Source organism: Mangifera indica, chromosome 16 (assembly GCF_011075055.1).
Source record: "Mangifera indica cultivar Alphonso chromosome 16, CATAS_Mindica_2.1, whole genome shotgun sequence".
Taxonomy (NCBI): domain Eukaryota; kingdom Viridiplantae; phylum Streptophyta; class Magnoliopsida; order Sapindales; family Anacardiaceae; genus Mangifera; species Mangifera indica.
The window spans coordinates 12,142,327-12,157,042 of NC_058152.1; the positions used below are offsets into that span (position 1 = coordinate 12,142,327).

The 14,716-nt window shown below is 32.1% G+C and overlaps 1 protein-coding gene across 1 annotated transcript; it reads right to left on the bottom strand.

Moving 5' to 3' along the window:
- Window positions 1-4,156: 4,156 nt before the first annotated feature.
- Window positions 4,157-8,395, bottom strand: LOC123198976 (disease resistance protein RPV1-like). Its single transcript, XM_044613776.1, has 7 exons — window positions 7,911-8,395; window positions 7,738-7,799; window positions 6,180-7,204; window positions 5,816-5,928; window positions 5,557-5,737; window positions 4,410-5,432; window positions 4,157-4,189 (listed from the first exon to the last, which is right to left on the bottom strand). The coding sequence occupies exons 1-7, from the start codon at window positions 8,393-8,395 to the stop codon at window positions 4,157-4,159; spliced, it is 2,922 nt and encodes a 973-aa protein (XP_044469711.1).
- Between the last annotated feature and the right edge of the window lie 6,321 nt (window positions 8,396-14,716).

A 14,716-nucleotide genomic window follows, 5' to 3' on the forward strand; every position in this document is an offset into this window, starting at 1 on the left:
GAAGCTTTCAACCCATGAAATGCTAGCCACCAGATCTTCATCTTTTTGACGAGAAGAAGACTTGATGAATCATTGATTCATTCAAAATTGACGAAGATGCATCTTTGTTGACTCTTCTTCACACCGAAGAGATGAAGATCTAGTGGCCGACATTTTGTAGGTTGAAAGCGTTGTTGCTAGTGGTAGGAGATGGTGGTCGAAGAGGGAAATAAAATAAACCCTAGGTTAGGGAGGGGGGGGGGGGGGGAGAATATTGCTTTTAAAAGTTAGAAAACTTTAGACAAGGTAAAGTTGTTAGTTTTTAAAATTTAAGGGAAAATATAATGAACTTTACATTTTTTTAATAATATTGATAAAATTATCATTTTACCCTTATTTTTAATAGAAAATTTTAACAGAAGTTACTCCATGGGTGGGTATTTGGATTTTTCAAACCCCGCATGTGTATTTGGCTTTGTGTTAAAACTGAGGTGGGAAATAGTCCTTTGGCCAAAAATTTATTTACATCTTTTTTTCTGTAAATAAAATTATTTATACTTATTTTGACTACATAAATAAATACATTTATATGTATCATCATGTGATAGAGTGATTTTGAATTAAAGATAAAATAATATCTTTAATTAAAGATTATATACATAAATTTATACCCATTTGAGTATTTTATGAGTACCCATAATATTGCGTAAATAACATTTTACCACCAAGGGTTTGTTGTATAGACACTTTTTTACTCTTAATTAGCATAAAAAACACTTGTCCTAAAATAACAGTATTCTATCATACTCAAATGTTTTAGACATAACAATTTAAACTTTAAAAAAGTTTAAAAACTTATAAATTAATTTTTGAATTATATTCTGCTCAATTTTTTGAGATTGGAACATTATTTTTGAAATTATTGGGACATAATGTATTTTAAAATTTTCCAAAAAACTCAAAACTTTTTATCAATTTCTAATAACCCTCAAAAAATTAAAGAACCCTTTATATTTTTAGAAATCACAATTTATCTTATAATATATAATTATTCGGTGAAGACACTTTTATCATAAAAAGAGAGAAATGAGAATTGAGGGTGAAAATACGGAAAAATAATATGTTTCTTATATAATTTAAATATTTTGGTTGCTGGGCAAAAACAGGCTGGCTAGGAACTTGATGATCATAGGAGTTTGGACCAGCCAGAGGATATCTCTCAGGCATTCCTCCATATGTTGCCCTGTCAAATTGCTCGCAAGTGCACGACACATCAGAAAACAGGCAGAACAAGCTTATGAGGAGCTGTCTTGCCACTTTGAGAAAGAAATCCACGGTATCCTCAGTTTGCTCATTGTTTCTTGGAGTGTTGACCCCTTTTCTTGTCAGACTTCGACCTCTCCAGTTGTTCAATCCTTTTCTGAAGTGGATCAAGAGGATAGTCAGGTTCAACCTTGTACTCTTGGACACAACTAACTACAGTTTTCAAAGTTGCGAGTTCCTGTGCATTTACATCAATCTGTATTGAAAAGAAAATTCTCATTTAGCATTTAGCTACAAAGGAATTTCCAAGCATCACTCACTTATTATGCTTTAGTATGAAAATTAACCTGTGCACTAGTATCTCCACCCGAACTCACACCTTTTCCTTGTGAGTTTCTCTTTCAATTCTTTAAGTATGTCTTCAAGAGGGGAACAGGGGCAAAGCTTTCAGTAAGCTGGAAGGCATGAATGAAATGTACGGCATCAATTTGTTTTCCGCTGTTAACCGAGGACTCAACAAACCCTGTACAGAGAGTGAGGCTAGATGATTAGCAAATTTCACATCAAATTATTTCTCCAAGTTATGCCAAGTAGCAATGGATATAACACCTAACTAATTACTCGTTAATAGCAAGCTTACGGTAGTATCGAAGAGCAACCAATACCCTTTCATAGCCTAGAGAACCAAATAGCAGCAAACCATATCTGTAACCATATAACACCTAATTAATTAGTAGTTAGTAACATAATCCAATTCCAGGCAAGAAAATCCAGAGAATATTAAAATGACAGTCTAGGGAATTTGTGTCCACAAGCCTAGTTGCCAGCCTGAGATAAACCCAACCTGAAAACACACTGAATAACATTTAAAAAAAGAGGCACTTCAACATTGTGTAATAGAGAACTACAGAGCATAGACCATGACCGTAAATTGCAGAAAGTTAGCCAAATAGTTCAGAAGGTACCATGAAGTTTTTCCTTGAAACTATTAAACTACTATAAAGAACACCATAGGAAAAAAGTTCCAAGATTAGGCATATCGTGAAGATTAGGCAAACAAGAAGCCCTAGAAATGGAGTAAATTTCCTCTGGAAGCTTTATTAAATTTGCACAACCATCACTCATCCCTTTACCATATGAGAAAGGGACATGGGGACATAAAGGGTATCTCATCAACATGTTCTGACCTAATATTACAAGCTCGGGGATTTTGTACTTACATTACCTTTTCTGCAACAACATTTCAACCTTCAACTTTCAATCGCTTATGAGGTCTTTCATCATTTTTGTCCACTCTTGCATCTTTTCTCCAATCATCATTTTTGTGATACAATAAAGTTACTCCACATTTTTTCACTGGGCTTCGAACCATACTATTCTTAGTTGTCTGTTCAACGAAGAACTCTACACCACCCTGGCTATTCAAATTGAGTGGAGGAAATTTCCCAGGCATCTCAGTGCAATTATAAGTTATGAATATATGATTTGATTCAATAACGTTCTCACCTTCGGGAGACCCAGGCCAAAATTTTAATGAGTCCACTAACGTATCATGGGAAATAATCTCTCCATTAATAATCAGGTGAAATCCAACTTGGAAATATCTAGGTTTTTGATAGTCTTGTAATGATACAACAGCACACAAAACGAAACCAAATAAGTTATCATTAACCCAATCTTCTGGAAACTTTATAAAAGATCTATCACTTTTTATGTCAAACCACTCCGAAATTTCGCATCCAGGGTAATAAATGTTCATCGGATGCCAAAAACCAATGATATTCTGCATGTACAATAGTAGTCCATTCAATACTATATGTTTTAATAATATATCGTAAGAAACTTCATATTCATAAATTAGCAGTCCGAGTAAGATTTTCAGATAGAAAATATTTTGATTAAAGAATTATCAACTTTGTCTTAGATTAAGACAATATAGTATTTCATTATATCAAATAAAAATAATTAAATATATTAATTATTTAGTTAACAATAGTAAATTTATATGTATAAGAATGTTATATAATAAGAAAGCTATATTTTAAATGTAATTCTGTATAATATAATTTAAAGTTAAGATATGATGAAAATATAAATTTAATAGCATGTTGAGAATAAAAGTGTGAGAACTACAAATTGATGGATCTGTTTATAATTGTGAATAATATTGCAGTGTTAGAATAGTTTTCATAAATTGATGGACATGTCTATGTTTCTCAAAACAAATGGTGGTTTTTGGTTAATAATGTAAAATGGTGAGTTTCAAACAAAACATATTGTTCCATAATAAAGAATAGCGAGTTATAAAAAAGGTAGAAGTTTTACTTAGACTTTCAATTCTCTTTTTTATTCTTTATTTTTTGTTTTCTCTTTCGTCAAAACCTGCATTCTTCTTTCATCAAATTTCTTCAATGTTTGTTTTGGATAGTTTAATTCAATATAATCTTTAATTAAACTTAATTCAAAATCACTCTATCACAAGATGATAGATTATGTATGTGTCCAATACTATACTCAATATTGAGTATATATATTTTTATTGTTTTGTAATTACTCTTACAAATACTTCTCCCTTAAAATTTTTATATACACAAGAAGTCAATTAATTTTTTTTTGAGATTATATTGAATTAAATTATCCATTAGTTTCATAACTCAGTATCATTAGGTGTGTGTTATCTGAAAAATTCTATCAAAATGATGAAAACAAAGGGAGTTATGTTTAAGGGGAGATGTTTAGAATGAAGGTGACTCAACTAATGAAGTTATGTTTAAAGGGAGATGCTGAAGATAAAGGGAGTTACAAATTCCCTTTAAATTATTAAGTATATTATTATGAAATTCGAGTTTAATTATTATACATTATAAATAATAATCCTACCTTATCGTATTCAATCTAATATAATTTTAAACACTTATTGCAATCCAATACATCGTTCCAAATGCTCCTAAAAAATCACAAATAGGCAAGACACTATAAGGGTAGGGTTATTTGTTAAGTTTATATAAATTAAAATTTTAATCCACACGTCTTTTACTTTTAAAATGAAATATGTATACTCAAATTTTGAATGGGATATTAAAAGTTATAAAGTTTGAAGATTCAGAATTTATAAAGAATGAATTGGCATCATAAGAAAACAGAAAAAGTGAGAGAGATAGACTTACTTGACGGTGATTGTATGCTGCACTTCTCTCAATATTCAACAAGAAAGCATCTGTCATCTCTAATTTTAATTTGAAACAATTAGCGAAGTCGATTATGTCAATAAAAGAATCCGTACATAGGAATAAACTTGATATTGATTCAAGAGATACGCAATTCTCTGCAATAATTTTTTGTAGACTTCTTGGAAGCTCTGGTAAGTATTTAAGCCTTTGGCAATTGCTTAAAATAAGCGTTGCCAGCTTAGGCAGGTCTTTGATGCTCTCTGGTAGCGTCTCCAAATTGTTTTGGGCTATATCTAAATGTTGCAGTGAGAGTAATTGGTCAATACTGCTGGGTAACACTTCGATGCAACAATTAATCAGGCATAGCTCTGCCATTCTTTGGAAGACAGATAAATCGACGAGTGGGATACCCGATCGCTTCCGCATCTTACAGCTTCTCAAATATAATATCTCAAGGTTGATCAAACTTGTCATACATGTCGGTATTTCTGCAAAAGAAATTTTCCCCAGTTCCAGTTCCTCTAGAGTTTGTAAATTTCCCATTTCATTAGGCAATCTGTCAAGTTTGGAACAACCCAAGAGACAAACATATTTAAGGGATTTCAACTCACAAATACTATCTGGTAATCTCTCAAGCTTTGAACATTTTCTAAGACTCAATCTTACTAGTCTAAATAAATGCCCTATTGATGGGAATTCTTTAATGGCAGTTCCATCTAGATATAACCCTTCAATTGTATCAGGGAGATGTTGAACTGTTTCGAGATTTGAGCAATTGGAGAGATAAACTTCCCGAAGAGATTGGCAATTATCACTAATTGAAAGATTTGTCAAGCTTTTGCATCCTTCTAGATATAGGAAAACAAGTTTACGGAGATTATGGATAGATGAAAAACTCTCAAGCAAACTTGTACAATCATTAAGATTCAAGCTCTCAAGATTTGGCATAAGTGACAAATCTGGTATTCTGCGTAGATGTTTTGAGTAACTGAGGTTAACATATTTCAAATTAACAAGATCCTGTCAAAAAAAGAAAAAATAATAAAATTAAATGAAGTAAAACTAGAAACATAACTAACTTACAAAAAAATTACAATTTAAAGCATACAAAAAAAAAAAAAGCAATATAAAAGTTAACAAATACCTGGTTACCAGTCCAAAGTTTTTCAACTGTGCTATTAGGCATGTAAAGTGCAACAAGGTTCTCTGGATTAAACTTTGGCGGCAATGATTTGCTAGGATATCCATGAAAGCAAAAATACCTTAGCTCAGAGAAATCAGACTTAAGATTCTCAAAACCATGCACTTTCTTTCCATCCTTGGAGCTATTTCTTTTAAAGAATCTCAAGATACGGTGCAACGCAGAGGAACCAGATTCAGGCACCTTCTTTCCATGTTCAGACCCAGAAATTTTCAAGAATCGTAGGTTTGGCATTTTGTTAAAAGCTTCAGGATTTAAATGCAGCTCTTCTACTTCAGACATATCCAAGCATATGCTTCGAATTGCTCTAGTTCCCTGGTAATCACAAGCATATTGGTGAAAAGTCAATTTGAAATTGCTTAATTACATAAATTCTTAGGTAATTTACTCTCAAATATATTTCTTTTCAGAAAATGTAAATAAAAAAAATAATAGATGTGTCATTACTACCCTATACCAAATAATTTAATTCCCAATTATAACTGAAAATAAATATTCTGCTAGCAAATATTTTATTATAATTTATGTATAAAATAGAAATATAAAATTAGTGTTTTGACTCTTACCGTATTATTCTTCAATACTGAAAATATATCCTCACGATCCCACAAATGACAACGTCCACCAGGATTATTAATTGATTCTTGCCGAACAATTTCTCTACCCATTTCTTCAAGTAAATCATGCATTGTTATAGTGTCATACGAAGTAGTTATGAGAGACCTTTCAATGAGAACATTTATATGAATATGAGCGTCTACGTTACGAGCATTCAAGATTGCTTCTACAAGATCTCTTTTATACCCTTTAAAAAAACATGCAATATCCAAAAATACACACTTCTTTTTATCATCTAATCCTTCGTAACTTATTTTTAACACTTTTTGGACATCCACAGGAGGACTTGTTTTCAAGTTTTCTAGGGCACTTTCCCATTCTCTCTTCGTCCTAGTAAATAGAAAGGAACCTAAAACTTCAAGAGGTAATGGAAGACCTTCAGTATAATCTACTACTTCAAATGATAGCTTGATATAATCTTTTGTTGGAGGGTTTCCTCTAAAGGCATGTAGGACAAAAAGTTTAAAAGAATCAACAAGAGATAACTTTGTCATCTCATGAATGTGATCCACTTCACAATTTCTCAGCACATGTTTGTCCCTTGACGTTATAATGATTCGACTGTATGAATCCAACTCACCAAAAACTGCCATTAAACATTGTATTTGATTTAAATTCGTTATATCATCAAATACAATAAGAACTTTTTTTCTGCTAATAAGACTTCTTCTTGTGAAGGTGAATCTATGATTGGGATGTTCATCCCCTAAAACTGCAGAACTCAGTTTTTGGCATAAGTCATTTAATCCCCCGCTTTTTTCTGATTCTTCTCTAATATTTGGAATGAAGTAAGATTCTTCAAACTGTTTAGAAATTTTTTTAAATATAGCATCAGCAAGAGTAGTTTTTCCTATGCCCCCGATGCCCCAAATTCCTAACTTGCAAACACCCTTTGAACATAATAAATTTTCAATCTCTTCGATTGATGACTCTAATCCAACTAGGTACTTGGAAGTAATAACTGAGTTATAATCTAATTTTTTCAATACATCATTGACAAGATCTTTTACCAGCGTTGCCTCATTCCCAAAAATAAAAAATAAATAATTAAATAATATGATTCTAAAATTAAATGATTAAAAACGAAATAAAGAAATATAACATAATCATTGAATAAAAATTTTTAAAATGTAAGATTGGCATGATGAAGAACTGCGTCGTGACATGAACTCAAGTTCATTTCTCAATGGCACAAAATTTGAGATTCAAATATAATTTGATCATCACTTTCCATATCCTAAAAACTGGTAAAACTTATCAATGCTAAAATTCAATTCAGTTCTCGGAAAAAATAAAATAATCAGTAATTATGTATTCAATGATATATCATATTTATATAGTAACTAGCTGTCATCCAAAAAAGTAAAATTGACCATTCATATTAATGAATAGTGTTTGTATTAAGTCTTTATGTGCTTTGGGCCAGAAGACACACAACATGAACCCAACCCAAATTAGCATAATATAAAATATAATGTCAAACTTCCAATTGATTATTTTTTTGACCATCTGAATCTGTCCTCAGTAAATCTGGAAAAGATAATAAAAATAGAAAACATATGGAACTGCTGTATGTAAGATTATTACATAAAAATTGGTAAGTTGTAGCTTTAAAGTACTTACCAAAAAAATAAAAAAGATTATTACATAAAAAACTTGATAAAAAAATTTACAGTTACCTAGAGTTCTTTGAATGATAACCAGATATGTTGGCTGCATCCCTCAAAGCAGTCCTCCATCTCTGCAACATCTCTGAATCATCCATAAAACGCTTTTCAAGCTCAGCAAATGCTTTCCCAAAATCCCCAGTTTGATTCCTGACATCAGATGGATCTACGTCATAGAAGACTGGTATTACGATCTGATCATACGTGTTCTTACATTTAACAATCTCCTCAAGTTCTTTGAGACACCATCTGGAGGGAGCGTAGCCTTTAGAGAAAATGATAACCGAGATCTTTGAATGTTTAATTGCCTTCAAAAGAGATGGAGAAATTTCTTCTCCCCTGACAAGGCTATCATCAATGAAAGTTTTAATCTTTTTCTGACAAAAGGCTTCATATAGATGGCTGGTTATGTTTACTCGGGTGTCCGCACCACGGAAACTAAGGAAAACCTCATATTCTAGTTTAGGAGAAATGGAAGAAGAAGAAGAGGAAGCCATTAACATCAATTGATAAGAGGCACTTTGCATTAACAGAGAGGGTTAAACTAAATCATCAAATAATTAAGTAATTGACTTTATATTCCACCATCACTAAGTCTTTTAGCATTAAAAAAAATTGGCCGGCCGAAAATTTATAAACAATCAGTGATATAAGCCTATTCATTTAGGTGAGGGTCCTTAAAAATTCAATTTGTCAGTCCCTTCTCCACCCACCGGGTAACCATCTTCCGCCGCTACCGGCCTGTAAATATTCATATTTAAAAATTAAGTCATATATGGGTTTGTGCATATTTGAGATTAAATTTTCAAACATTTTAACTTAAAACTGTTGATCCCTATAATTGTTCCTTGCCAGGCATGGATTTTACTATGCCTATTCATATAGCTACCAAATTCATTCATCGGCTTATCCTCTAGGCCAAGGCTTCAAAAAATGGGTTAATTGGGACTGTTTATCTGTTAAGGATTTGTTTTGTTTTGTTGTTCTGTTAATTAAATTGGCATCACTTATCGGGAAGATGCCATACCATTTCATTTTCTTCCTTTCATCTCTTTTTCCCAGAAAGTGACCTGCCTTTTCCCTATCTGACGTTCCTTACTTGGCCATACACGTTAGGTTTGATTGTCAACACTAATTACAATATTCTGATCATCAACTTTACTTCCAGCCAATATCTCAATCATATATGGGTTAGTTGAGATTATATTTTAAAGTATTAGGTATGACTGTACATTAATTTAATATTAGGATCTTTATCTTCATATAAAAAAAAAAACTGTAGAATTTTAAAACTTTCTCTCAATGATATATGGGTTAAGTGAGAGTAAATTATTAAGAATGATTAGGACAATCTGAAAGTTGACGATGGAAATTAGAGCTATTATTAAGTAAAAAGCTTAGATATTTGATGGTATCTTGAATAATTTGGAATGATGAATAGAAGAATCTATCTGTAGACATGTTGAATACAATTTCTCAGCAACATCATATTGATCCATGGCCAAAAACATATCACTTTGTTAGTTTTTTTTTTTTATTGACAAAGAAATTTCTTTTGAAAAACCTATGTTTGTACACAACATAAATATTACACAATAAAACAAGATGCAGAAACAAAGACCTCAATATATCTAAGCTACCAACAGTAGCAAAACCCGTGTAAAAACTGTACCTGACGAGCAATCCCTCGAAATCACCCTTCTCAAACTCACTCTCTGCTCCCTTCCTCAACGCAAGTGCCTCCAAGCTCTTATCACCAAACCCACTAATTCCATACAGCTCCATCATCACCTGAGTAGCTTTTGTTGTTGATCACAGTGTCCGACCATAACTCCACCGGGCAAAGCCATGAGGTTGGGCCTAGACCCAAACCCTGAGAGTCTCGAAGTTGGTGCAAACTCTGACTCTTTTCACTTCACTTTGACTTTGATTATATAAATAAATGGTCTTTCATACAAACCGTGTAAAAACATGTTAAAGAAAGAAGGCGAAGAAGAAGACAATAAAATTACATTAACAACAAAAACCAGAGGAAGACGGAAGAATCGGGAAAGTAATCGAGAAATGAGACTTGAAGGTGACCGGAAAATGAAATTTGGGGGTGCTAATACCTGGAAACTATGCTGTATTGTCTCTTATTATTTAAAAAAAAAAGGGTTACCTTATGTTGCCTTCCTAACTACTCGGCTAACTTCCTGAAATTTACATTCATGCTCTATGCTCTGTAGTTTTCTCAAAGAAAGATTGGTACTTTCATTGATGATGAAAACATCAAAGGAGATCCAATTTTTCTTCTCTTTTGAGCGAAAATGAAGAGTCAAAGATCTAGGTTATTGTTTTCTTAAAAGGGTCTGCTTCTTCAAGATGGTTTCTCGAATAACTTGTAAAGATTCTTGAATGCAAGAAGAATCCATCGGATGTAATTGGCGACATTGGTAGTGATTGCGTAGGATCAACAGATAGCATGTAGAGAACTTTTAACTATGCATTTACATTGGGTTCATAAATATTCTCATGAGCATCTAACAAAGAAAAAAGTGCAGCACAATCATCCGCGGAAGCAGCAGCAGCTGCAAATACAACAAATCAACAATTGTATTAGTAGTTCAACAATTGTATTAAATTCTTATCCAATAATTAGTTTTTCATATCATTAACCAAAAGCAATATTAATGTCTAATATTTCTGTGCATATAAACAAAGATAAACATCTCAAGAAATGCCGAAATTTGAATTTTTTGGAAAACAGCTGTACTGGAAAATAATCTGTTTTCTTTTTAGGCAATATTATACGTACATATTTTTTATATACAATTTAGATAGATAAATAATATGTTATCATATGATTTTGTTTTAATTAAAAATCATCAAATCACATAATGACACATCATTTATATATAAAAATTCTATATACATAATTAAATAACTATCAACCCTCTTTTCTTTCCTTTTCAATATATGTACTTGAAGTTAACAATTGCAACCCTCAAGTTTCACTTTAACCAACCTTTTTGTTTCTTTAAGTGTTATTAAATTGACAGTTGAATCCCTGAGTGAATTATCTTGACACTAATGTAGGGACCAAAATGTCATTAAAAATTTTCATGACTGAAAGAAAAATCCAAACCTAACCTTAGGGATGAAATTGTCATTTTCACTGCAAAGGGCTGCGTTAGGAACTGTGGCCTTAGCCTCTTCCTCTTCGACAACTTGTAATTATTTTTTCTTGTGTTAAAATCCAGAAAACACAGATGTGTTTTTGCATTTTTGAAATATGTCAAATATGAGACGGTATTGATAATTTAAAAGAAATATGAAACGTATTTATGAAAGAAAAAACACATTTCATATGTTAAAAAAAGAGAACATAAATCGTTCCCAATTTACATGGTCACAATTACTCTCCGTTTCTGGCATCTCAACTCCTCACTGTCTTTGGCATCTTAACTCGTCACAGTCTCCAACATCTAACTTCTAACTGTCTCCAGTGTCTTGAAGTCTTGACGAACTCCTCTTCGACTCATTAGTTCTTTAATGATATATTTGGCTTGATCAATGCATCAACAACGTGAACTCCCCTCCTTTCTGGCGTCTCAAAATCTCGGCAAAGTCTAAAACAACTGTCTTTATTAGTGTAACTAATTTGGTGCACTATTCTTCATATTTGATTTAGAATCTAAGTAATATCTGGATAAGTAAAGAGAAATTCTTTAAAACAGTCTTGTTCTTAGGTTTGTATGCATATACATATACATACATACATACATACATACATATATATATATATATATATATATATATATATATATATATATATATTTAAAATAAAGCTTAAAATATTTTATTATAATAAATTGGTATTTATAAGAAAAAAGACTTTATATTTTTAATATATAGAAAATTTTCACATTTCTGTTCCTATTTTTTTTTAGAAAACATGCTTCTCCATTTGCGCTTTTGTTTGTACTACATGGGTTAAAATTGAAACTCCACCTTTCCTCTTTTTTTTTTCTGATTTTTTTTTTCGGACGAGTAAAACTCCACCTTTCTTCTTTCAAGCGCATCCTCCTTATTTTAACAGTGCAACCTCCATTGATCCTTCAAAACACAAAAAATATTTTTATGTGATTAATTAATAAGTTAAATATGCTTCATTTATATTTAGTGCACATTTGACACAGCAGAAGAATGAGCAACAACCTATAATAAGGGTTAGACACATTTTCGCATGTCTTTCTTGCTTTCCACAACCCATTCACTATATGCACATGACCCCAGTTTTGTACTCTCATCCGTTTCATTTCTTTTCAGCTTTAAACCAACCTTTGTTATGGAGATTTCAGGTACATACTTTACTACTCAACAAAGTAAGCACTTAACCAATGAGTTACATTATTGAGAAGAAGATCATCACCAAATCAACATCTTGATATAGATGTTGAAGAAATACAGAAACAAGCACAATTCCGATAGATATAAATATAGATATCGAAACTCATATTATACAAAACTACAAAACCCATATTACACATTAAGGACCAATCTCCCAAACACCATAGACAATTTTGATACCATATCGTAATATATATTATTGACCTATAAATATGAAGATTGAAACTCATATTATATAAAACTAATTAGCTTGTGTTAAAATTCAATCTTTCACACTTATATACCATTTACTTATACTGTATTTGTTAGATATGAGACTTTAGTCTCCAACAATTCAGGTAGTTTTCTTTATGATATATAACCCATCAAACTCTCATAAAGTACATAAAGGATGGACATGCATGCGTGGAGCAAAAAGAAGGATGGAAAGACAATTCAGGAATCTCATATCAACTTGACTGAAGTTCTTTCAATATGCATAAAAGTTCATCTCTGGAAATTTATAGTAACAATTCTGAATTCTTTCAGGTGGGCAGCGCTAAGATATTGAAGTGCTGTATGTCCATGGTTCAAAGTCGCATCTAACAAATGATTGAAGGGTGAGAATTATAGTCTCCAAGATTCTGAGAATGCTATGTATGATTTAATTTGTAGTGTCCTTTATTAGAATTTTACCAAGTCTTATTTGTAAAAGACAAATCAAGTGAGGGTCCTTTTTATTTCTTTTAAAGTTGAACGGAAGCGTTAAGTGGGTGTTAAATAGAGCAGCAAAATATCTTGTCACTACCATTGTTATTCACTCAATGAAAACAATTCTCTCTGGATTTTTCTGTAACCTCTCTCTCTCTCCTCTTCCTTTTCTTGTTCTGTAGATCTAGGGCTTCTGCTAAGTATTCTTGTTTTTCATTCAAGTTTCGTTTCTTGAGTTGATTCTTGACACTTATCAGCTATTTTTGTTGATTTGGAAGTACATTTTGAAGGAAACTACTTTTTTCGTTTCTGTTTTGACTACTACCTAATTGAGCACTTGCTCCAGAGGCCCTTAAGACATAGCTCTTTTTCACTACCGAGAAGAAAAGGTTAGCTCATATCTTTCTACTTTTGTGCTTCGTCAGTTCGTCTGTTGTCATCTAAATCTGCTTCTTTATTCCATGCCCTTCTTCAATTCTCATTGACACATTATTTCTGAAAATATCAGAAATATTGCAAAGGCAGCAAGAAGACTAACAGCTCAATCTTCCCAAGAAACTGGAAAAACTATACCATTTTGGTTATCAGGTACGGTTTCTTATAACTCTATTTTATTTACAAGTAATCGGTTGATTAGTTTGCTTTTATTTGTTAAAATCTGTGCTTTCTGGAGATGGAATGCCAGGCTGCAAATCTGAGTTAAAAATCAGCCTTTCTCCCAAGAGACTAAGAATGATTTCCTCCCTAATCCTCGCACACCTGGTTGCTATTATGAATTGCAGGATTTGAAGAAGTCTATGGAACAGTCTTTAGAGGTGAAGCATGATGATTTTTAGCTATTAAATGTTTCCTATCATCAGAAACTGTACTTTTCTTTGTATTTCTATAGGAAACTGCCCTTTAAATCAATCTCATTCTTTGTATACTTATTATCTTCAATCATCTTCTTCCAACTTTTGCATTTCGCACCATATACTAATACGATGAGATAATAATTTTTTATTTTTTTGAAATTATTAGAGATAATAAAAATCTTAAATGAGGGAGTGAAAATTCGAGGGAGCTTCTTGCCAGTTGCTTTGATAAATATCAAGATCGCATGATTTCTCAAAAAATCCAGATTGGTAGATAAAGAATTATTAATGAAGCTTGTTCCACCAGCCATTTTTATTGGTATCTGTTAAATAATGTGGCTTACATTCGAAGGGTTTGTATAATTTACAGTATTGTATTGTTATTTTTGTAATTTTCACTATGAAAGGAGGACATTATTGTATTTTGGATAACTCTGGTGATCAAAAACCCTTGACAACGTATAGATTTTACTAGAATTCCGTGGACGCAAGAACATTGACAAACCACGTAAATTTGTGTCAGATGTGAAAAATGACTCCACATAAAACTCTATACCAACTTTCATATATTTCTTCCGGAAATCTCTCAACGAAGTGATCAATACCCACTTGGATTTGCTCTTCGACCAACTCGATGTAAACTTCTCTCATTTCATTTCGTTTCATCACAATTCTACTTTCATTTATCGTGTCTCTTCTTTCCTTTTTTTTATCTTCTGAGAATGTAGTAAAACAAGTAAGAAGGTTGGTGCTTTGGCTAGACGGCGTTAGAGGAGGCACAAGCTTCGCAGCGGCAAACTAACAGTTAGTTAACGACTCATTTAGTAAAATCCAACGGCTTAGAGTCAATTGTAGTGGGTTTTCTCTTTTAAAGATCAATGG

Excerpts from the sequence above, each read along its gene's own strand:
- LOC123198976 (XM_044613776.1), bottom strand. The coding sequence starts at position 8,395 with ATGGCTTCCTCTTCTTCTTCTTCCATTTCTCCTAAACTAGAATATGAG. Across the intron at positions 7,205-7,737 it reads ACTGAGGACAGATTCAGATG|ATTATAACTCAGTTATTACT; the intron begins GTCAAAAAAATA and ends TGAAAAAATTAG. Across the intron at positions 5,738-5,815 it reads CGATTCTTGAAAATTTCTGG|CTCCAAGGATGGAAAGAAAG; the intron begins GTCTGAACATGG and ends TAAAAGAAATAG.